General features: G+C 46.9%; 1 protein-coding gene across 3 annotated transcripts in view; it reads left to right on the top strand.

Annotated features, from left to right (window-relative positions):
* ASPSCR1 (ASPSCR1 tether for SLC2A4, UBX domain containing) overlaps positions 1-25,123 on the top strand; it is a 92,714-nt gene that overhangs the window by 38,088 nt on the left and 29,503 nt on the right. For all 3 annotated transcript variants that reach the window (XM_074972160.1, XM_074972158.1, XM_074972159.1), the window contains 8 exons: positions 726-783; positions 1,586-1,659; positions 2,375-2,813; positions 11,023-11,162; positions 16,009-16,090; positions 19,209-19,275; positions 23,796-23,858; positions 24,208-24,260. In XM_074972160.1, the coding sequence (XP_074828261.1) occupies positions 726-783; positions 1,586-1,659; positions 2,375-2,813; positions 11,023-11,162; positions 16,009-16,090; positions 19,209-19,275; positions 23,796-23,858; positions 24,208-24,260 (976 nt within the window). The remainder of the gene's footprint in view (positions 1-725; positions 784-1,585; positions 1,660-2,374; positions 2,814-11,022; positions 11,163-16,008; positions 16,091-19,208; positions 19,276-23,795; positions 23,859-24,207; positions 24,261-25,123) is intronic.

Genomic DNA, 25,123 nt, shown 5'->3' with positions numbered 1-25,123 from the left:
CACCCTGTCCCCTGACTGTCCCCTGGGACCCCCTGCCCCTTATCCAACCCCCCCACTCCCTTACCATGCTGTGCAGAGCAGCAGGAGCATGCAACCCTGCCGCCCGTGCTGCCCAGCAGGAGTGGCGGGCCAGAGCACTGGCAGCGTGGCTGCGGGGGAGGGGGAACAGCAGGGGAGGGGCTGGGGGGTAGCCTCCCCAGCCGGGAGCTCAGGGGCCAGGCAGGATGGTTGCATGGGCCGGATGTGGCCTGCGGGCCATAGTTTGCCCACCTCTGTGCTAGATGCTTACATACATAGTAAGAAACAGTCTCTGCTCCAAAGAGAATACAATCTAAATTGTAATAGATACCCTAAGCTAAACAAAGGGTTGTGAAAAATTGTTGCCAGTTTTAGAGATGGGGAACTGGTGGATGGGGAGATTGACTTGCCCAAAGTTACAAAGAAAATCAACTTTTCTGATTTTTCTTTATCTCAAAATCTGGATGAGGAATTGGCTTTTCTTTGTTTGTTTTTTTAAAACCCTCCATTGGTCTGCATTTGACGGAACAGTGGACATGTTGGGCCAAATTCTGCTCTTATTGACCTTTCGGAGTTATTCTGGATTTACGCTGCTGTAAGTAGAGTAGAATGTGGCCTCCTGATCTTACCTAGTGCTGTTCCACTCCAAGGGTTTCAGAGAGGTTGAGTTGTACGGACAGCTGCACTTCCTTTTCCTTTTCTTGCAGGGAGTGTGTGGAGCAGCATGGTGAATTCTCTCCAGTCTGTATTTACATGCGAGATGAGGTAAGACAGAAAACTCTTCTCAGCTGTCTCCCTTTCTCTGTTTCTGAAAATAAGAAGACCCAGCACTGCTTTCCAGCCTGGAAAATGTTCCCTCTCCCAGCTTTCTTGAGGGGAAGTGGAAGAGCTTTGGTCTTTTCAAAGCCTGGGGGGGGTGTGTGTGTGTGTGAGAGAGAGAAAAAAAGCCCCTTTGGAACATAATCCGGAGCCATTCAGGCCTCTGAGCCCATAAAATGCTCTCAATGACCTGTTTGTGGGGTTTTTTTAACTTTTCTTAAAGTTCAAGAGTCACAACAGTGGTTTCACTTCAGTAAATATTTTCTTTTCTCCATGTTTTGATCTCTCGAGCATTAATATTTTTGTTTAATATTTTGTGAGAGTATTTTGGAGTCTGCCTTCCCCAGCTGTCCCCTTCATCTCCTTCTATGGACAGATCCTCCTTATTCTGGGAGTGGGACATGAATGGAATCTGATTTCAGAGCCTAGAGGCGTTGCCTTTAAACCCACCTCTGGGGTGGAACTGGCCCTGAAAAGAACTCCTCAGATATGGCCATGTATGTCTAGTTAACTTTGCAGCTAGAATGCTTAAGAATACTACAAAGCATTTGAGTAAGTTTGGTAAGAACTGTGAAGGTGGGTGTTATGGTGGGAAGCTTTGATGCCACCTGCAGAAGGGGTGCCTGTGAGCTGGCCACTAGACGGCACAGTGCTGACCTTGCTACGCATTTGTTTCTGGGCAAAGTCTCCTTGGCTGCCTCTTCTCGTAAGTACATGCCCTAAATCTCTGCCTCTGTTCTTGTTGCAGATAGCAGGGAAAACTTCCCTGGAGAGGACAACACTGAAATCGCTTGGTCTGACTGGAGGCAACGCCATCATCAGGTTGGGAGGAGCAAAGTGCACTTCCTGTTTGGGAACTTTCCTCCTCTTCTCTCATAATTTTTCACTCTAGTGGTAAATTTGTTTTGTTTCAAGTACCAAAAAATGCATGAAAAAAAAAAGTTCAAAGAGATGAACATCGTGGCACTCAGTAATTATTGTATTTGCCTGTTTATCTGAAACTGCTGCCCAGATGTGCTTCCCACAGCTGCAGATCCTGGCACTGACCAGATGTGCAGATTAAAGGGGCTTTTGCAGATTTGTTTTTTCTCTTGAGTGAAACAAACAATTCAAAGCTAAAGTCCCTCTGACTAAGGAAAGGACAAAACCTGCTACCACATCTTCCCTACTTTAGATTTCAGGCATATTAAACTCACAGGGCCTGCCATGCCTCTTGCTGGCTAGAATGTGGGAGGTTTCATTCTGTGTCTACTAGCCAATCCACCTGCTCAATTTACTGGTGGCTGTACAGATGATTGTTGTTGTTTCCTGAAGGGGGGGTTTTCTCCCAGGGAATGCGTCGTTCTCAGGTTCTTTAGAACTGACTTCAAAGTAACGAAAACTTATTTTCTGTGGGTATCCAACGGAGGCACCTTGTGGGGGTTTGGGCTTTTGTGACCAGCAGTCTCCCCTGTGTCCAGGGCATTTTAGGAGGGGAGGACAGTTCTTCCAGTCAATGATTTTGCTTTTACTTCTTTCTGTGGTGTCTCCTTTTAAGGGTTGTCATGAAGAAATGTGGCTCCTCTGGCCAGGAGGAGGCTCTGGACACAGCAGCCCCATTTAGTAAGCTGCCAGTGAGCCCAGTCTTTACTGAAGGAGCAGTGGATATGCCATCACCTCACACAAGCATGCTTTCAAAGGACTTGGACCCCAGAGATGTGGCCTTCTCTTTAAACAACTGCACAGATAAGCAGGACTTGATTAAAGAATCCCAGGCCAGCTTGGGGGAGTTGTGGCCTCCCTCAGATCCTGCGCCTGCCCCATTTGTCCCTTTCTTTGGAGATGGACAGCGTCTGGGGGGGACCCCTGTAGCTGCAGACTTTCCAGTGTCAGATATGCTGTCTTCAAAGCTGCCAACATCTCTCTCTAGTCCTGGAGGCCCTTCTAAGCCAAAGAAGTCTAAGACCAGCCAAGAACAGCTAAAGGAGCAAGAGCAGGTAAGGGGAGCTTTGCTTTCTTTAGGTATCTGGGGTAGAGGGGCTTTTCTCTCACCCTGCCTTGCCTGAGATTAGGCTTCTAACAAGAAAAAGAAAACTGTCAGGTTTTAGTATTTTCTGTCCTGTAATCCTAGAACTTGAGCCACTGGCTTGTGGCTTCTGACATTGAGGACGTTGTGTTGCTGGGGAGTTGTTGCCTTTTGGACTGCTTGACTGATGTTCCAGAGATAGATGAGTGGTGGGGATTTAGGAACTTGCCCTCTGTGCAATGGACAGAGGAGTTGGACTAGGTTTCAAAATATGTCGTCTCCTTTACAAATGGAGGCAGCAAGGCTGAGTTAGAAGCATTAAAAAAAGGGACTGGTTTCTATAGTGCCAGTCATGCCAAGTGCATGACAAACACTCTCTGCAGCGCTAAGCGCAGTAGCCAGATGCCGTGCTTGCTTCCAGGAATGGGGCACTGAGCTCTTTCCCACCACTACTCACTCTGTAGTTTTGCCAAAGGAAAGATAGGATTTAACTGGCCAGACTTGTACTTTTCCCCCCAGATATGCTTGTAACTTGTGGAGGCTCCGTTACCTTCTGCATGATTAGAAATATACACCTGTGGGTAGTGTCCAGGGAGAATGGATGGCCTTTTCAAATCTTTCGCAGCCTGACCCAGTGCCTCTCTGTGTGGACACTAATCTGTTGTGAGTGGACCTAGATCCTGGGTTGTATGTGCTTCTAACCCAATTGGGTCTGAGTAGAGTGTAGTCGCTTTTTTAGTTCCGGGATTCTAGGGAGGACTCCCCTGGATCAAACCATTTTTCTGAGCCTTCCCTAGGACGTGAAACTCTCCAATCCAGCTGCCCTAGTCCTCAAAACCAGTGCCTTGTACCATCTTGTACCCTCCAAGCTGCTTAGTTGCTTACATGTGCTCCCCCAGATTTCCACTTAGCAGATGGGACTCTGGCTTCTGGTTTAACACCTTCGGGGATAACGTGTCAAGAAAGCAAGGAACACAGGCTTAGCAAAGAAATTTCTTAACCACAGTCACTTTACTCTTAAAAAGAACTAGAGAGTTACAGAAAAAAGAAAAGGAGTACTTGTGGCACCTTAGAGACTAACCAATTTATTTGAGCATAAGCTTTCGTGAGCTACAGCTCACTTCATCGGATGCGAAAGCTTATGCTCAAATAAATTGGTTAGTCTCTAAGGTGCCACAAGTACTCCTTTTCTTTTTGCGAATACAGACTAACACGGCTGTTACTCTGAAACCTGTCATTAGAGAGTTACAGATATTTGAAAAATAACAAAAGTCTTGAGATGGCTCCTCCCAAGTCTGATCTCACCCCTTCTGTGAGTTGGAGGCCTCTCAGTGTTTCAGGCAAGCGAGAGTTCTTTCTGCCTTCTCTTTCCACCCACTCCTGCTTGTAAGTCGCAGTGTTTGGCCCCCTGCTCAGAAAAGCATTCTCTTTACTCCGCACCCCCAATACAGTCTCTTTCCCTTTCGCCATGAGCCCATATTGACAAACAAATTGCATATCTACTGACCATGCAGGTGCCCCTGTGTAGAAAATCCATTGTTTCATGGGCCAGCAGTTGAGAGACCAAAGCTGATTGCTTCTCAGTGATGATCCTTCAATGAGGTGTCTGACATTTTGGGGTGCGATCTACACAAATGAGGGGGCTGTCACCACTGCCCTGCAAACTTGGGTGCCTTACAATGCTTTGCTGTTGTAGCTTCCAACTTGGGTCACTCACAATCAGCCTGCAGGTCACACCCAGAGTGTCTTTGTAAAGCCATAGCACTTGTCCAGCAACTCTGAAGCCAGCAGCCACCTTCTGGCTTCCAGCAACCTTGGTTACTACATTCAGGGTGACTCCAACACACTTCTAATCTCAGATTTCCCCCCAAAACATGTGTTCTGCACTATCCAGTTCTCTCCTGGACAGTCCAGACAGATGAGATCATCCATTGCACCTCTAAGGGGATTGAGGTACAGCAGCTTGCCTCCTCAAATGGAGTTACCCACACAGTTCACAGCACTGGATTAGTTTTGATAAAAGAATAAAACAAGCTTGTTTCACTACAAAGAGAGGTTTTAAGTGGGTAGAAGTATTAAGGCATTAGAGTCAGAAATGGTGACAAGAAAAACAAAGATAAAACGCTTCCTAATACTAAACTTAACAAACTAAACTTGATTCAAGGTGAAATTCTTACCACAGGTTTTCAGTAGCATTGCTGACCAAGTTTCAGATCAGGATCTACTCCCAAGGTCCAACGGCTGTTTCTTTTGTCTTCGTAGCCGAAAAGAGAGAGATGGACAGGGAGAGAGAACGTGGGGTGTTTTTGGCCCTCACTCTTATAGTTCAGTCACCCTTTGAAGTGCATGTTCCTGAGTGTGACCCTTAGATACAGTTCTTTCCAGCTGAGAGCAAGGAAACATGGAGTTGGGTGGAAGAAGGAGGCTTCTTGCTGTTTTTTTTTCCTCACCCGTGTATGCTGAAATTCAGATTCTTTATTTTTTTCTTCACCCTCTTGCTGTCTGAGGACTTTGTTTACCACTTACATGCAGACTGAGGTAAACACACTCCCTTTGTTTAAGACAGGCCTGGTTGACCAGTTATATCTAATTGGGGCTACATGAGTTTGAACATGTGCCTTTAACATCACCATGGGGGCATTTCATAACTTGACACACAAGGTTGCTACATACATTTCACCATGATATTATTGACCAGCAAGTTATTAGTTTTCAAATGATACCTTACAAGGCATATTTTGTACAAAAATTATTATAACAGTGTGTAGGGTGTGACTAGAGGAGCATATTCCATCAGTGTCAAAAACCTTTCCTGGGGAGGGAGGCTAGAATGCAATTCAATAACCTTACCTTGGGCAAAGTTAAATGTGTTCAGCACATAATACAAAATGGAGGTCCTAACAGAAAATGGAGATTACAAGACAAAATGGAGCTCACAATTTGATAGACATCTCCTGCTGTCACTGGGTCCACTCTCCAGAAGCTGGGGATGATAGTCTCTTGGGTTACTTCCCAAACACAGGGGCTGACTTTTTTTTAACTCTACACAGAATCCCCTTCTCTGTTCTTTCCTTTTGAATGCTTCCTGCTATGGCATCCTTGAGGTTTGAGTTTTACCTTTTGGCCTCAGCCCTGAGCCAGTCAAGAAATTAAACAAATAAAATCTTAGAAGTAGCAAGAAAAATGTCTGGTGAGGTTCAGAGAGAGCCCGGCTTCATGGAAGCTCAACAGAGTGGAGCTTGTGTGCATGATCTCCCCCTTGGCAGGTTTCTCTGTGGCTGCTCCCCATTCTTGAGAGGGTTTCACTGCCTAGAAACAGAAGCCAGACCCTGGAAGGATTCATGAGCCGCAAATCATGTAGCAGTCAGGTTCTTTTCCAGTTAAATTATGAATATTCATGTATGCTCCAGACTGGCTGGTCCCTTCTAATCCTTGGAATTGAACTCCTGAGAGAGAGGGGTTTGAGCCTGAAGAGCTGGACAATGTGCTGCCTGCCCAGGCTGAGCTTGTCTCCCTCTGGCTGCTGTTCCTCCTGTATGGGAGTCCGGAGTGGGGAGCGGACTCTCCCATTCCTCCGTAGGGAAATGGCTGAAGAATCAGAAGGGCTGGTGTCATCCTTCACCAGCTCTGTTCTCTCTCTCCACCTCCATGTGCTGATGTGAGGCCAAACCTAGCTCCCCTTTCATGTCTTGCCTGTAGCTATATGGGATGCTGCTCTGCAGCCTGGTGTTCAGACAGGCATGGAGAGCTGAGTGGGACTCTGATCACACACAGTGGAGGACTCTAGTTGCTCCTACCTCCCCAAGTCTTCTCTCCACCAGAACTGTAGTGCTGTTCTACCCAGTTAGAGTTGCTTCTAGAGCCAGCCTCCTACTCCCAGTTTGTGAGAGTTGCTCAGGAGCAGGTTCTGCTGGAGGTTTCTGCCCTCATGTTCAACAGAATGTGACTTTGACTGATGCTTTCGTGCCCTTTGATCTTGGGTGCCTTTGCTGCTGATTGATTAAGCTGAGCTTCCGCCTCCCCTCCTGGCCTTCTCTGCCCTCTTCACTCCCAGCAGCAACACAGAGTGTAGAGCTGGCCACATGGCATCTGCTTTTTGTCCCTTTTCAGACCTGAGGAAAAAACCCAAAACAAAACAAATTTTTTTTTTTTTAAAACATCAAAGGTCCATTTTAGTAAAAGAATCTTCCCATTAATGCTGTGCCTGTGTGTGGCTTTTGGATTGAAAGGGAGAGACTGGATAAAATCTGTGCGGGCGTCTCTTCATTTCTGGGCTAAGGATGGTTTACAGACCAGCCGCATGCTGGCTTTGATGTCAAAACATTAATTATTAGAAGGTAGCTTTACTCCAAGTTCCTCTGGAGATCAGAGCTCACTGCAGTGGGGAGAGGAGCTGGGTCTGTCTACCACTTTGCTTTGAAGTCAGAGGGAGCTTTTAAAGCCTCCCTCCACTGCTCCCTTTTTTAGAGCCAAAGAGATGACCTCAGATAGGCATTATTGCTGACATTGGGTGTCTCGTGTGGGTTGGAGTCATATAGACATACTGAGGCCTGATGGGTGGCTCCAACATGTTGATCAGATGTGCCTGAGAACTCAACTTTGGGCAGCAAATATTGGAGACCATGACCAAGAACTGGTGTTGCAGGGTGTATCATCTCCCTGATTTATAATGCTTTTGCTCTGAGCTTCCCAGAAGGAGCTTCTGCCTGAGAAAGGTACAATGTGCCCTTCCCATTAATTATCTAAGTACAGATTGGAACTTCCTAGTGTCAGCTAATGATTGTTTCCCTCTGCCGTGACTTCCCATTCAGAGAAATCTGGACCAAACTGTGAGGTGGAGGTGGGGTGAGGACAGCAGGATTGGGCACAGTTGGTGGGATTAGGATGTAGCTGACAGTCTCCTCTGTATGAGCAGCCTTAGCTTGTTGCTCCATCAGCCCCTTCATTGCCTATGAGAACACATAGCTGCTTCTGGCTCTGAGAAGCTAAGGGGCATGAATCTGTGGGGAGACTTCATCGATAGCAGGTGTTCTTAGATCACAGGCTTTTGGAACTCCTAAAGAGGGACATGTGTATGCCATTTACTCTGTCCCCTTGTTGGGTGACGCTGCTGACAGGAATGGGGGTTGGAAGGTAGCTTTCAGACTCTGCTTATACTTAAGGTTATTAGTTGCCAATTGAGATAATTTCTGACCCAAACTTGAGATGGGAGCAGCTGGACTCGGAAAGGCCCATGGAATGAATATCAATGGGACAAGAAGCAGCAAATGGCAACTGCTGTCCTTTGGGTAAAGCACAGACTGGGTGAAGTGACAGAAACAGATTGGCCCTTCCAGCCCATAGATATTGTTTGCGTGGGTGGGTAGAGATGGGAGTGGGAGGGGGCACAGATGTTACCACTGAGCATAAGCTACCTAGATGAAGTATTATTCAGTAGCAGTCTCTCTTCAGGCTGTATCATCTGTTGCAAAATGATCACCTCGGTGGTAGGCCGGTGTGTGCAAGATGTGCTGCTTTCTTCATGTTTCTGTCTTCGGAACTGGTAGTGCAAATGTAGGGCCTGAATGGCAGGAGCTCTGCATGTATGTGCTGTTGCCCCACAAATTCATCCACGACAATTCTCTCTAAAGCTTAGAGCTGTTAATGTCCTATTGGGGTCTGGCTTAAAGGTCGAGTGGGTGGGAATTCTTGTTCTGTTTGCATTGGTTTTTTTGCAGACCCCTTGGACAGGCTTGGAATTTCTTATCTCTAGTGTAAGTTGAATATTCTATAGAGAGAAATGTTATGCTAGTTCAGTCACTAACTCAGAGGCTTGTTTCTATACTTGTGTGTTCGGAATTTGTTTCAGATATTCGGCATTCAGTGCTGTCGAAAAGGATTAAAAAGTTCTAGGATGGGAATATTTCATACCACAGCAGGTGCACAGCTTTGTTGCTGGACTAGTGTGTGGCAGGTATTGAGGCAGTGCTGGAGCACATGGGCATGGAGATAAGAGAATTTATCTTTTGGATGATACAGGTTTTGTTGCACAATTTATCTGTAATTCTGACTGACAGAGAATGACATTGGGGAAGAAGGACCTTGGCCTCCTGCTGTCTGAATGGAGATGTCTGGAAACCAGTGCCTGTGTGACTCTTATGGCAGACTGTAGCCCAAAGGAGCTAAACACAAAGCAGGAAAAGCAATTGAGCAGGGGGGACCGGAACGTAGCTGCCCTCCTCTGAAGTGGAGTATCCCTGTGGGCACATGTTACACCTATGCTCTATGATATGCATTGGCTGAAGGGTTTAATGTACAAAGCCCTAAATGGTTTGGGCCCTGCCTGACCCTCTTCTTGTGGGATTCTGCTACCGTCGTGATTAGTCAAGGTGCTTGAGTTAGTAGCCTCAGTTACATTAAATGAGGCACTGCTGGCGAGGTGTTCTCAGTGAGGTCCCTTGGCTCTGGAATTCTCTCCTGGGGATTCCAGAGACCCTTCAGGGCATGTTGCGTGTCCCATATGTTTTCCCCAGGCTTTTCCTGAGGTGGTGGGTACAGAGCTATTTGACAAGGCTGTAGATGTGCTTTGAGTTGATCATTGCAGCAAGATCAAATCTAACTACCTCTGTTTGGGAGGATGGCAAAGTGTCCTGTTCATGTGAAGCCCAGAATGACGCAAGAGAGGTAGCCTCCGCTGCCTGGCTTGAAGGAAACCCAGGACAGGTCTACAATACTGCTTAAAAAGAAAAGGAGTACTTGTGGCACCTTAGAGACTAACCAATTTATTTATATTCTCTACGGTGCCACAAGTACTCCTTTTCTTTTTGCGAATACAGACTAACACGGCTGTTACTCTGAAACCTGTCAATACTGCTTAAGTTATTTCACATCATTCTGGGATGTGAAAAAGACACCCACACCCCACCCTGAGTGCCGCAAGTTCGACTGACCTAAGTGGTGTCTATACCTGTGCTATGTCGGCAGGAGATGCTCTCCCGTTGTCATAGCTTCCGCCTCTCACAGAGGTGGAGTAATTATGCTGATGGAAGAGCGCTCTCCCATTGGCATAGAGCATCTTCACCAGATGCGCTACAGAGGCACAGCTGCATCAGTGCAGCTGTTAACTAACTCTGTAAACAGCGCTGGAAGATTGATATGCAGGAGTCTCTTTCCAAGAGGGCAGCTTGGCAGCTCGGGAACGCTTCCTGTGCTCGCAGTCCAGGGAATGCTGCAGCTCTGGGCACTCCTCTTCACCAGCCCAGGGAAAGCTGCAATCAGGCTCTTTCACCCTTTAGTTAGAGCTGACTCCACTTGACTTTCTAAAAGTAGCTGAGAGTCCCACCCACGCAACCTCACTCTTTTAATTTCTCAAATTACCCTTTGGTGCCCACAAACATAGCAGACCTTGCCTTGTAATTTGCGTTGTCTCTGAGAGACTCTTTGTATTCCCAGGGGGCCCCGTACATGTGGGTAGGGAGAATGGATGGGAGAGGAGGCCATGCGCAGGGTGTGCTGGAGGTTGGTTGGAGGGTATATGAGTCTGTGTGGGAGAGAAGAGGGCCAAGAGGTTTGCGTAAATAGGAATATCCTAAATCATGGCGTCTTGGGCCATGTCAGGCAGGCAACTGGCTGTCAGGGGCTCCTGGTTACAAAACTGCATATTATCCATAAAAGCTCGTGTTCTTCCACTGGCCTGCCTCTCAGCTCTGGAGATTGCAGCACTTTCTCCTTTTCTGTCTCATACAAATTCTCATCTACCTTAGAATGTCTGGGTTCTAAAAGGTTAGAATTGTTCCAAAACTGACTAATCTGATTGGCTGGTGATGATTCAGACATCCAGGTGTTTGTAGCAGAACTGCTGCCAGGTAGCTAGCATGCTTTGCCCCAGGGCAGGGAGAGAAGGCAGCTGTGCTCTACCACTGGGAAGATCTGTGTGTGTGGACAGACACTGGGACAGGAGTAGCTCCCTGGTGCTTATAGCATGGGAGTGGTTAGCTGGAGCTGTAGTACAATATAAGGTCTTTTGTATTATGTAGATGAAGGGATCCCTTTGGGTAGGTCTTTCCTAGAAGAGAGATGCATCCTGTGAATGGACCTTACTTTGCAAATGCTGAGGTCTGATTCTTTGTGCTGAGCTATGCTTTGGCGCTAGCTGGGGCATAGCATTCAAGTCTAACCTGTGCTCCCTCTCTGCTCTGCAGCTTTTGGAGCGAGAGCCAGTCGTGTGCCATCCAGACCTGGAAGAGCCACTGTCTGCTGGCCCACAGGATCTTCCTGATGAGTTCTTCGAAGTCACAGTGGATGATGTGAGGAAACGCTTGGCCCAGCTGCAGAGTGAGAGGCAAGTTTTCTTTTCATTAGCAATTGAAGTTCCTCCATCTTCTCTTGCCATTCTGAATGTATTGCATTGGTTCTCTATAGATTGTGCTGGCTTCTAGGGAAAAGGTTCTGGTCTGATCGATGGCTCGGGCTCTGTGTACCTGGGAATTCTAGCTCCCCAGTCTTATAAAATACTCTCCTGTCCTTGGTGGTTTGAGAGATCTCAGGCTTTAATTTTGTTGTTAATCACTTGGCCTAAGCAGGGAGTTTGGCACCTGTCCAGGACAGAACATGATAGGTTCCAGACCTGGGGCATTTGTGATTTTCAGATCAAGAGCTTAGCTCCTGAACAACACAATAGAATTGGTCAACAGACTAGAACAGAAGACACTCCAATAATGAGTGCTGGAGGGAGGAATGGGATTGGGGGTTCCGGGACTAGACTGGAATTTAGGAGATTTTGTTCTGTTCCTGGTTCAGTCACAGATCTACTCTGTGACCTTGGGCCAGATTCTTTGCTTTTCCCAACTAGGAAGACTCCTTGATCCTAGAGCTGGTTGTGTGCTGGCCTTGGTTTATTTTAGAGTGGCCTAGTGGCTTCTCCATGGTATTCTACGTGATAATGGCCCCTTCTCAGCCCCCAACATACTCCTAATGCCAGTGGCTGCATGGTACATTGTGTGATATAGGAGGAATCACCAGCATGGGAGATTTGGTTGCCTTCTGGCCCCTTGGCACTGCCAGAGCAGTGTATAAGGGATGGATTGGATCTCTGGATCTGGCCCAGTGTCTCTCTGTGCCTCAGTCTGCCATCTCTTAAAGGAGGATAATTTTTCCCTACCTCACAAGGGTGTTGAGGATTAATTCTTCAATGCGTGTGATGTGTTTAGATACTATGGTGTTGAGCATCGTAGAAAAACCTAAGGTAAATAAACTGACTGGAAGGCACATGGTGCCCACGTTGAGACAGGATTTAAAATTATTGCATGTCTTGTCATACCTGTTAAGTACATTTCAGCCAGTTACGCCAAAGCTACTGGATTCCCCTTCCCCACCACAAATGATTGCTGCTTTTAAAGATGGATGGCATTCATATGCCAGGGGCCTAAAACATGAGAGCTGAAATAACATTTCACACTGCCCCAGTGCATATGCTCTGATCTGACATTACAACGATAACTGGTAACTAAACAAGCATGGAAGTTCCAACTTGTCCATACATTTGTTTGTCACATGTTGACACAGGCCCTGATCCAGCTCCCATTAAAGTCAGTGAAATGACTCCCATAGACTTCAATGGGAGTTGGATTCAGACTGCAGCCAATAAGCAAATCTCTGTAATTTTAATGACAGAATTGCCTTCTGTTACCAGCTGGAATAAATCAATTTGAGACATGACAGAAGGTGAAAATCAAATCAAACTATAAACGCCAAACTAGGAAGTGACGACCCATAGCTCCACACCTGGGGGATACCCAAAGAGAAGGAAGGAATACTGAACTTATTACAGATATAAGGCATTACAGCTCCTGAACAAAAAGAAAAGGAGTACTTGTGGCACCTTAGAGACTAACAAATTTATTTGAGCATAAGCTTTCGTGAGCTACAGCTCACTTCATCGGATGCATGCAGTGGAAAATACAATAGGGAGATTTATATACACAGAGAACATGAAACAATCGGTGTTACCATACACACTGTAACAAGAGTGATCAGGTAAGGTGAGCTATTACCAGCAGGAGAGCGGGGTGGTGGACACCTTTTGTAGTGATAATCAAGGTGGGCCATTTCCAGCAGTTGACAAGAACGTGTGAGGAACAGAAGCTAGGTGAGCTCCTGAACAGATTCTCTTAAAAGTTGGGGACCTGTATAGGAAAATTTCTGAACTCTTAATCCTATTTTGTAACAAGTATTCAGTTAAGATAAATCCTTTCCCCTCCTAGTAAATTAATGCTCTGAATTCAGTGTTTGAGCCATAATCTTCCTTTAAATATGGAGCAGCCCATGTAACATCATAGTTAGGGTTGACCAGAGCTTTCTGCTTAGAACTGCGTTTTCAAAGGGCTCTAAAATCCACATGGATATTCAGATTGGTAGAGCCCTGCATGGATACAAATTTATATCCACGGATGCGGATATCCACAGATATAAATTGGTATCTGCGGAACCTCAGGGCTTTCCCAGGAACTGTAGTGGCGAACGGAGCAGAATGTGGGGCCACCACTCCCAGGAGCCAGCGCCTTGTTCTGGCAGCTCCTCCGGCGTGGCTGTAGCGCCCCCTGCCCTGCCTCCAGCCCTTCCACACAGCTGTCTGTGTCTCCTGTCTGGGGGTATGCATGCTGGTTGAACACAAGAGTGTGACCAGGGACAGCTGCTGGTGAGCTGAGAGTGGTACAGGTGCACTGGAGGAGCAGCCGATGTGGGACCCTGGCTCCTAGGAGTGGTGGTCCCATGGTCTGCTCCTTTTTCCGCGAACCGGTAGAGCCCTGAGGTTCTGTGGATACCGATCTATGTCCACATCCGCAGATATAAATTTGTATCTGTGCAGGGCTCTACGGATTGGCCTGAAAATTGGCATGCCACTTGGAGTATGTCTGTGCAGCCCATGGAATTGAGCCTCGCAGCCTGGGTCAACAGACTTGCGCTAGAGAGCCAGTTTGAGCTCTGCAAGGCAGAGCTCAGTGAATGAGAAATTTGAGCAACGCATCCACCAGCCCAGCTGGTGGTTTAGACTGTTGATCTGCAATCCTAATGACTCTGAGTTCCAATCCCCTGCTTGCCTGACTTCTATATTTAGTTTATACACCTGGGCTTTTATGGATCCAGCCAAAAACTATGGCTAGTTATCCACATTAATATTGTATCACTTATTGCCCTGGAGTTCATGTAATGTCAGATATGCTTCTTCTGGGCCCTGGTAGGGGTTTCCTTACTGCCTAGTGGTACCTCTGGTTGATATCTGAAAAGTGCCCCTGAAAACTCTCCACAGCACTTTGTTCTGCCCACATTTGCCCTTGAATCATACCTCCTCACTTGCCCCACTTCCTCAAAAACCAAGAAAAATTCACATGCCAAAAAGTTGTTTATGAGGAGTTAAGAGTGTGGGAGCTCAGCACTATTGTGTGCTCCTTGTGGTTTTTCAGAATGGGAGAGTTTAATTACCAGAACTCAAATGTTGGGAAACTAGGAAATGCATTACCCCTTCCTAACCAAATGTGCCATTTTCTCTGTGCCCTGCATTCCTATTCATACAATTGAATTTACCCTCACTATGGTCTGTGCAGCATCATTGGTCTGGGAAGTACTTGCGGTTGGTTGGCAGAGGTAAGCTACTCTGATCTCCTTGAGGGGACTCTTTGGACAGAGTTCAGTTGGTATAGTTGTTATATGGGAAGTGTTGACTTAACTCTGCATTTCCTGGTTTGACATTTGGGCTTAAATTGCAGCAAGGGAGATTTAGGTTGGACATTAGGAAAAACTTCCTAACTGTCAGGGTGGTTAAACACTGGAATAAATTGCCTAGAGAGGTTGTGGAATCTCCATGATTGGAGATTAAGAGCAGATTGGACAAACACCTGTCAGGGATGGTCTAGATTAGGCCTGCCACGGGTGCAGGGGACTGGACTAGATGACCTCTCGAGTTCCCTTCCATTCTATGATTCTGTGATTGTTCTATGATTTGCATTCTGGGAGCTAAACTCCTGCTTGGGCAGGACAGGATGAGCACAGGGCAATTTTGAGTGTCTCCAGTCTTAACTCCATGTTAACTCGGTTTTTGTGTGTGATAGTGTGATCCTGCTGCTCTTCTTCCTGCTGCCATAGATGAAGATGGCAGCATGCTGGGGGACCTAACTTCTGTGGCAAGATCCTGAAATTCATTGGCAGGCTGGGAATTATGCAGCAGCTTCTTTTCCATTTAATCAGTACAGAATTGATTTGATATGAAATTCAACTGACTTTATGCTGCCCCCACGTCTCCAGTTTTCAATATGTTGTATATTTTTGTATTGTTATGGAATTAACTGCATCATCAATGTGGGGGAGTCCTGGGATGGGGTCATTTGGGTTTTTGCATCTGGGAATGTGTGGGTGGCAATTTGGGATTGTGGGATAAGCACATTAGCAGAATGATTCTGCTACAGTGATGCACCATGAAACAGTTCACAGTTCATAGTCCAGAGTGAAATTGTCACTTTGAGGTTTCAGAGTTATTACCCCATGATTGAGGTGAAGAGGGATGTTTACACTTGTCTGAGTTATTGATTCAGGCTGTCTACAAAGTCAGGCAGGCATCGTTGTGTCAGTTGGGTCATGTTCTCAAGGTTTTCTTCACAACCATGAGGGCTAGAAAGATTGATTTTTTTTTTTTTTTTTTAACGATGCTGAGGCTCTGGAGCCCTGTTCTGTGTAAAGGGGAAATGGCAGAGAATCCATGAATCCTGCTTAAGAGGGAACCTGTACTGTTACAAATATTCAAAATGTTCTGGGATCTCATATATCTGGAAGTAAAAAGGAGTTCCAAGGTAATGTTATGGGCAGATTTAGGAGCTGGTTCAGAATAGTGTTGCCAAGTGGTGGTGGTCATGCACAGAGAGTGGAGCAGAGCTTTATGGGGAAGGAGAGAATGTGGAGGAACCTGCGTTTGGGCTTTTAGGGTGGCTGTGGTGGTGCAGTTCTGGGTTTACTGGTGGAGGAGAGGAAGGTGTGCTGAAGGGACTGGGATCTGAGTACAGCTGGCATGGAGGTGGGAGTGGGGAATACATCGAGCAGCAGTTGGCTGTATTGGCCTGTTTTTGCCTTACATTTACATTAACAAGATGAATCTTAGTGGTAGAACTAACAGATTGTCTCCTTCTCACCCTATTTAGGAAACGTCTGGAAGAAGCTCCCTTGATGACAAAATCTTTGAGAGAAGCTCAGATGAAGGAGAAGTTAGAGCATTACCCAAAGGTAGTCTTTGTTCCTTTTCCTCTTTCTGGCTGAGTGTAAATTTAGTGGTCAGATAGCTTCAGGGCCCAAACTCTGACCACCAGGATCCTAAGCGCTTGCAGCTGCTCTTAGGGGAGGGTTTCTAAGGCCTTGTACACTACACAGTTTTGTTGGCATAACAGTGGAGGTGTACACACTACAATGCTTCTCCCGCCGACAAAACTCTCCTGCTTTGCCAACAAAATAAAACCACCTTGACAAGAGGGCAGAGATTTTTGTGGCAAAGATAGATCAACAAAGTATCAGTGTAGACCCTGTGTTCATTATATTGCTGTAACTGGCCTCCAGGAGGTATCCCACAATGCCCACCATGACCACTCTGCTTACCGTTTTGAACTCCACTGCTCTGCATCCAGCCACCCAGACAGGTGCTTCTCTCTTTTCAAAGCCCCAGGTAGTTTTGACGCTGCTCAGCATGGAGAGCTCATATAGCTACTGCCCAGCTGAGCATGCAGCTCCCGGCAGCAAATGCACTCCTGCGTGGACTACAGGGATGGGGGTGGATCTCCTGGGTTTGTGGGCAGAGGAGGCTGTAGGAGAACTCAGAGGGAATCACCAAATCAAAACTTTAACGTGGAATCCTGCTCTCCCCGGCACACATCAGCAGGCAGGGTGGGCGAGCTGCAGCTGGGGCATGGAGAGGAAGAGACTTGTGCTGTGCAGAGCCAGGGAGTGAGGCGGGGGATGATGTTGGGGTGTCCCCCTCTGCTCCCTGGTGTACCGGTATCTGCTGAGCCGGGGTGAAGGACAGGGGGACACCAACTATCTGTGCCCACCAGCTTCTGCCTCAGGATTGGTTGCTTCCGGCTGCTGTCTGAACTTAAAGACAGCGTGCTGACACACTCACTCTCCACAACTCTGTCTGTCTGTGTGTCTGTCTCTCTCTCTCACACACACACACCTACCTATCTACCTCTGTGGGCTTCTTGAGTTAGTGTTTAGCAATGTCAGTTTGTTCATATTACCAAGTGCTACTTTAAAACGTGATTTACGATGTGTTACTTTTCGGGCACACACAGCAATGATAACCAGTCTCCTAGCATGGCACAAACAAACAATGCCAAGCTCAGCACACTACAGCAAAACACATTACTGTGGCTCAGTGTTAAAATGCTTCTTCAAGGCATCCTCCACCCAAATAACCTGTTGGGCTCCTCTTTTTTAGCCTTGTGTTCATAATGCACAGCACAATACTGAACACAGTGCAGGATCCATGCTTTCTGACAGATGGCTGGGGTGCAAGTTACCAGGGCAGCTGAAAAGTAGCTGGCAATCTAGTAGGATGCCCATGAACGATGGCACTGAGAAACCCTCATTATGTGATGCTGTACCTGACCCCATAAGGCACTGCAAACCCTTCCCAAAGAACCCTGCGGCCAGTTGCATAGTGGGATAGCTACCCACTGCGCACTTCTCTCTGTGTCAGTGCAAGAGCTGCTATTGTGGGTGTGCTTCACAGACACAAGGAGCATAGTGTGGACATGCAACAGTGGTTTAATTACAGTGGTGGCTGTATGTCGGCATAACTTGCGTTGACAAAACTCTGAAGTGTAGACAAGACCTAATTGTCTGACATGGCTTACATCTGCGGTGATGTGCATGTGAAATCATCTGCTCATAATGGCTCCATTCAGTGGCAGAGAGAATTAATTTTATTCAATATAAAATTATGCAAGACAGTTAAATCCAAAGCTGACTGCAAAGTTACCAAGGGATCTCACAAAACAGGGTGACTGGGCAACAAAACGATCAGATGAAATTCAGTGTTGATAAATGGGAAGTAATGCATGTCAGAAAACATAATCCCAACTATACATATAAAATGATGGGGTCTGAATTAGCTGTCACCACTCAAGAAAGATCTTGGGGTCACTGTGGATAGTTCTCTGAAAACATCTGAGTGCAGTGGCAGCTAAAAAAGCGAACAGAACGTTGGGAACCATAAGGAATGGGATAGATAAGACAGAAAATGTCATAATGCCACTATTAAATCCATGGTACACCCACGCCATGAATATTGCATGCAGTTCTGGTCGCTCTATCTCAAAAAAGAGACACTAGAGTTGGAAAAGGTACAGAGAGGCAACAAAAACGATGAGGCGTATGAAACAGCTTCCGTATGAGGAGAGATTAAAAAGACTGGGACTGTTCAGCTTGGAAAAGACGACGGGGGGGAGACGATCGAGTCTGTACAGTCGTGACTGGTGGGGAGAAAGTGAATAAGGACGTGTTACTTATCCCTGCACATAACACACGAACTAGGGGTCACGCAATGACATTAATAGGCAGCAGGTTTAAAACAAACAAACAAAGGAAGTACTTCACACAACACGCAGTCAACCTGTGGCGCTTGTTGCCAGAGCATGTTGTGAAGGCCAAAACTATAAATTGGTTTTTTAAAAAAACCCAAAACCTAGGTGAGTTAATGGAGGACAGGTCCATCAATGGCTATTAGCGAAGATGGTCAGGGATGCAACCTCCTGCTCTGTGTGTACCTAGACCTTTGACTGCCAGATGCTGGGACTGGATGATAGGATGGATCTCTTGATAATTTCCCTAATCTGTTCTTCCCCTCTGGGGCACCTGGCATTGGCCACTCTGGGAAGACAGGATATAGGGTTAGACGGGCCATTGGTCTGACCCAGTATGGCCACTTTTATGCTCTTTCTTTATTTTAAAATGGCTTGGAAGCATCAAGTGGTGCATATAGCAGTCTGTGTGACCATGTGAGCGTCCCTCTGTTCCCCTCATCCTCTCCCTGCGTTTCTCTCTGCTGACTGTTACGCTCCTCTAGTATGTTGTTCCAAATTAAATGGCAAGGTCTTTGGAGAGGGGCTGTCACTGTCTGTGTGTATGTGTGGTTCTCGTGCCATTTGGGGTCTCAAGGTGCCACCACAATACAAATAATAGTTGACATTCTTGGGTGCAGCCTCTCAGGAAGAGAGTCAATCCTGTATGAGCCTCTTGTGAGGCAGAGGTAACCTGGCCTCTACCTGAGCCCTGACTTTAGCTTATTTAAATGGAGCTCTTACTCTTTGAGAGTGAAGGTTTCAGCTGATGCAGCTTTGTTTCTAACCAGGTTGTGCTGAGAGTCCAGTTCCCAGACCGTCATGTTCTGCAAGGGTTCTTCCGCCCCAATGAAACTGGTAAGAGCATCCCTGCTTCTGTCTGTCTGGTGACAATAGCCTGCAGTGCCACTTACATCTGTGAAGTAGTGTTACAGGAGGGGGGCCCCAGGCATCTCTGCACTGCTGGGGAGAGTGACACAGTTCTGAAGAAGCTGCAGTAATTAGTTGCACTGTCACATCTCCATCCACCCGAGTGGGCGTCCTTTCAAAGGTGGGTGTGTAACTAGTTGGAAAACTGTTTCTAGAGAGTAGTTTTCAGTGGTTCACAGTCAAAGCTTGAAAGGCATATCAAGTGGGGTTCTGCAGCAATCAGTTCTGGGTCCGGTTCTGTTCAATATCTTCATCAATGAGTTAGATAATGGCATAGAGAGTACACTTATAAAGTTTGAAGATGACACCAAGCTGGGAGGGGTTGCAAGTGCTTTGGAAGATAGGATTAAATTTCAAAACGATCTAGACAGAGTGGAGAAATGGTCTGAAGAAAATAGGATGAAATTCAATAAGAAAAAAAGGCAAAGTACTCCACTGAGGAAGGAACAATCAGTTGCACACATACAAAATGGGAAATGACTGCCTACGAAGGAGTACTGCGGAAGGGGATCTGGTAGTCATAGTGGACCACAAGCTAAATATGAGTCAACAGTGTAACGCTGTTGCAAAAAAAGGTGAACATCATTCTGGGATGTATTAGCAGGAGTGTTGTAAGCAAGACACAAGAAGTAATTCTTCCATTCTACTCTGTGCTGATTAGGCCTCAGCTGGAGTATTGTGTCCAGTTCTGGGTGCCATATTTCAGAAAAGATGTGGACAAATTGGAGAAAGTCCAGAGAAGAGCAACAAAAATGATTGAAGGTCTAGAAAACATGACCTATGAGGGAAGATTGAAAAAAATGGGTTTGTTTAGTCTGGAGAAGAAAAGACTGAGAGGGGACATAACAGTTTTCAAGTACATAAAAGGTTGTTGGAGGAGGGAGAAAAATTATTCTCCTTAACCTCTGAGGATAGGATAAGAAGCAATGGCTTTAAATTGCAGCAAGGGAGGTTTATGTTGGACATTAGGCAAAACTTCCTAACTGTCATGGTGGTTAAGTACTGGAATAAATTTCCCAGGGAGGTTGTGAAATCTCCATCAGTGGAGATTTTTAAGAGCAGGTTAGAAAAATACCAGTCAGGGATGGTCTAGATCAGGGGTGGGCAAACTTTTTGGTCCGAGGGCCACATCTGGGTATGGAAATTGTATGTCAGGCCATGAATGCTCACGAAATTGGGGGTTGTGGTGCGGGATAGGATGAGGGCTCTGGGGTGGGGCCAGAAATGAGGAGTTCAGGGTGTGGGACGGGGCTCCAGGCTGGGGCAGGGGGGAGGCCCTGGCTGGGGGTGTGGGCTCTGGGATGGGGCTGGGGATGAGGGATTTCGGGTACAGGAAGGCGCTCTGGGCTGGGACCGAGGGATTCGGAGGGTGGGAGGGGGATCAGGGCTGGGTCAGGTAGTTGGAGCACGGGAGGAGGTCAGGGGTGCAGGCTCCAGGCGGCGCTCAAGCAGCTCCCAGAAGCAGCTGCATGTCCCATCTCCAGCTCCTATGCGGAGGCGCGGCCAGGCATTCTGCGCACTGCACCATTTGCAGGCGCCGCCCCTGCAGCTCCAATTGGAGCTGGAGGGGGGACATGCCACTGCTTCGCGGAGCCATGGCACACGCAGAGCAGGGCAAGCCCCTGACCCTGCTCCCCAGCAGGAGCTCGAGGGCCAGATTAAAACCTCTGATGGGCTGGATGCTGCCTGCGGGCCGTAGTTTACCCACCGCTGGTCTAGATAATACTTAGTCCTGCCATGAGTGTAGGGGACTGGACTAGATCACTGGCTCTCAACTTTTCCAGAGTACTGTACCCCTTTCAGGAGTCTGATTTGTCTTGCATACCCCAAGTTTCATCTTAGTTAAAAGCTATTTGCTTCCAAAATCAGACATAAAAATCCAAAAGTGTCACAACATACTATTACTGAAAAATTGCTGACTTTTTCCTTTTTACCATATAATTATAAAATAAATCAATTATAAAATAAATATTGTACTAAAATTTAATTGTATATAGAGCAGTACAAACAAGTCATTGTCTATATGAAATTTTAGTGTGTACTGACTTCGCTAGTGCTTTTTATTTAACCTGTTGTAAAACTAGGCAAATATCTAGATGAGTTGATGTATCCCCTGGAAGACCTCTGCATACCCCTGATCAAGAACCACCGAATTAGATAGCTTCTCGAGGTCCCTTCCAGTCCTACAATTCTATGATTCTGTAAGGAGCTAGTGCAGTCTGTTCATGTTGCTTCAGTGAGTTGCGTAAAAAGGATTGGAGACATTCACCTTTAGCAGACCTACAAAGAAAGAGGACTTTTTTCCAGGACTGCATGATGGGGGCCATCCCAGAAAAGCTGTGGGGTCCCAACTGAGGTCACACTATTCTTGCCATACTACATAGTGTTGTCCCATTAGAGTTGAGGCTTGTTCCAGCCAGAGTGCGAGAGAAGGCTTGATTTAGCTGTTGTGTCTAAAGTTACCAAAGACCAAAACAAAAAAGCAGGTGTCCTCAGCTCAGTCAGAATAGTGGGGAAATTAGAGCTTCTTGCAGGGAGTATGTCAGGGTATGCATCCAATTGCTCTCCTTGCTACTAATTTAGATCCTCCACCTTTGGTGGAGTCAGGTGCCCTTGCCAATTAGACTACTTGATGTTGCCCCAGGAAATACCTGTCGTCTCATTAGACCTGAGAATTGGTGACCAGAGTCTCAGGTGTCTGTTCCCCTCTGCAGATCCGGACTTCCTGGCTGTCTGGTCCAAGATTTTAAAGCTTCTGTTTGTCAGGTGTGGTGTGGACTTTTGTCCACCCTGTTCCCAGGGCATTGGGGGTGGGATGGATAGAAGAGTTAATAACAGAAGAGTTAACTTGGTAACGAGTCAATACCATGTAGTAGAATCAAAGGAATAAATAAAGGTTCCAAAGATCCTCAATCTAGTTGCAACAGCAACTTCAGTCATTTGTGTAGCTAGTGATGCTTCCTTTTGAAGGGAGCAACTGGGGTCTGTAACAACAGGAGATGTTATTACTCCGTGGTCCAGCCGTGGCACCCAGTCTCAGGCTTCTGGCTCGCCAGCTGTTGCCTCTCTTGCATGGAGACCAAACTTCTTGTTCACTTCTTACCAGGGTATGTCCTGACTGAGCAGTTCCCTACTTTCACTGGGTTACTGCCAGGAAAGACAGTCTGCCTAAGCAGACCCCCTTGCTTTCTCTTCAGAGACTGATAAGAGTGACTGCTACAGACATAAGTTACTACACAACTCTTTCTAAACGACTACTTTTGTCTTAAGATAAAAAGTGCTTCTGAGAAAACATATTAAAAACAATATAATAACCTGTGCACATGCTCAAAGCTTACCAGAGTTCATCCCAACTCTCGCACTGGCTCTGGCAAGAACAGACTTTCAAAACCCCACCCTAGGGTTTCCTTGTGGTTACAAGTTCATCATCACTTCAGCTCAGAACAAGCATCCTCATGACTAGTTGATACAAATCAGGGGTCTTTGATCTAGAGTTTCCAGGAGGAGATAATTAGTATACAATGAGGATCTCTTCCCAGGGCATATCTTCAAAAGGTGGCTTTGGAGGGGAGAATTTGCTTTCCCCTCACCTCAAGATATTTCCTAGGAAATCCACTTCACACACATTGATCTAAAAAGACCTTTGAACTTCCACATACCTTCCATAGATTGCATTAATCTTGTTTTCCTCCTAATGAAAGTTCGTACAATCTCAGTTGTACATAAACATTTGCATTTCCAATACAATGTACCCCAAAGGTAATAACGCTACTTCAATTAAGTTTAACTTAATTCAGTAAAGTTCATTCAGGATATTCAGTCTGTCACAGATGTGACTGGTGCACAGAGCTGTATTTTCCGTGTAAATGAGTGACCCTGGGGGTGTCCGGGAAGATTCCTTGTGAGCCTGCAGCAGTAAATGTAAGGCTCACTGACTCCTTTCAGAGAAACAGGACCTCCCTTCCACCCCTTAGCCAAAATGGAGGGCCAAGGGGATACTGTGGATGGAGGAACTGATGGACAGGTAATGCTCAGATACTATGGTGAGGTGAGCTATATGAGACCTAGGTAGAGTACGCTCTCCATCAGGACTAGGTGTGTTTGGAAATCCAAGTGCGGTTTATGGCCTAAAAGGAGAAATGGGGGGAGGAGGAGTTTTGCTGAAAGCAAGGGCTGATGCACTGATGTACCCACTATCTGCTTTGCTGGGACCCTGTGGTGCTACCAATGGGTCTGCTCCCTCTTTCCAGAGAGGGATATAGTGGTGACAACTGTGATGTTTGTTTCAGAGAGAGGTACCTGATATACAGACTCTGCTGTCATGCAAGGGGGAGTATTTGAGGAACAGGCTGTGTCCCTTGCCCAGCATATGGGCTGTGTTGGTGGACTTGTGTGAGATATGGACTGTCCCCCTCACCCTGCAAACCCTTCTCTTCTTCACTTCACAGTTGGCATTTTGAGAGACTTTGTGAGAAGCCACCTTGCAGATGCAGAGCTGCCATTTTACCTGTGTGAGTCCAGTGGTTTCTTGTACCCATTCCTTCCCTTGCACGCCTTTCCCTGGAGTGATGGTCTGGTACAAAGCCCATCTCCCCTCCATCCCCTGGGGTGGTGCCCTGATACTTGGCCCAGGTAGGACTGTGTCTCCTCTCTAGGGCCCAGGAGTGCAAAGGGATGTAACCTACTCACCTCAGACTAATTTTTGTAGCCATACTGTACTCTTGCCTGGACTTGAGTTGAAGCATGTGTGGACAGTGAGGTTGTGTCCTTCTCTTGAGTGGAAACAGTCCTTCCCCAAACCAGCTGCTTGTTGTTCTGGTTTACGTGCTTTCCTGATTGTAACTTGTTCTTTAACTTCAGTTATTGCACCTCCCAGAGCCATCTTGAGTAATGAGAATGAAACCCTCTTCCAGGTAAGTACTACTTCTCTCCTGTCTGAAATGCTCCCCCTCTCTCCACTGTACCAGCCACTGTAATAATTCTAAAGGTAGGTTGGATAATACTATAACCTCTGTAGATTTGTGATCAGCTATGGCCAGTGGATTCAGGTTTCCAGAGCATAAGCTCCTTACTGAGCGGTCCCCTGTGTGCAGCAAAATGCAGTGTCTGGTGAATGGAAAATTGTTGTGCCTAAGTTCTCTAGTCAGGTGTGAGGCAGAACCCTTGGCCTAAAGAGAGTCTGGGTAATCGCCCTTTGAAGAATTGCAAGAGGCCCGTTACTGTGCTCGACGGACTTTTCGTCTGACCCATTGTGACAGGAGGTGGAATACTGGAGGAGACCAACTGTTTCCCTTACCTGCCATTATAAGAGGTAGAAGGCCAGACATAAAGGGACTAATGGTCTGACACTGGAGATAGTCTCTCTTGGTTTAGTGTTGATTTCAGGGCTAGGGAAGGTTGATTTAGTTGGACCTGGGTGTTGTGGAGGATTCACTTTCCATGTTGTAAATTTTCCAGCAGTCTGGAATTCCTGGATAGGGCTGTCCCTCGGGGGCTGCGGGGCCTGGGACTTAGGCAGTGAGTTTCTATCTGCAGGGGGTGCTTCCCCTGCTCTGCTCAGGCCCCGCCCCCACTCCCCCCTCCCCCCAAGACCCCACCCCCACAACGCCTCTTCCCCGCTCAGTTCCACCTCCTCCCCCGAGCACGCTCCACCCTCGCTCCTCCCCCTTCTCCCCCCAGCACCTCCAGATGCTGTGAAACAGCTGATCGGCGATAGGCGCTGGCGGGGGAGGGGGAGGCGCTGATTGGCGGGGCTCGCTGGCAGGCAGGAGGCGCT

This window comes from Natator depressus, chromosome 14 (assembly GCF_965152275.1).
Source record: "Natator depressus isolate rNatDep1 chromosome 14, rNatDep2.hap1, whole genome shotgun sequence".
Lineage (NCBI taxonomy): Eukaryota > Metazoa > Chordata > Testudines > Cheloniidae > Natator > Natator depressus.
This window is presented reverse-complemented; position numbering and strand designations above follow the sequence as displayed.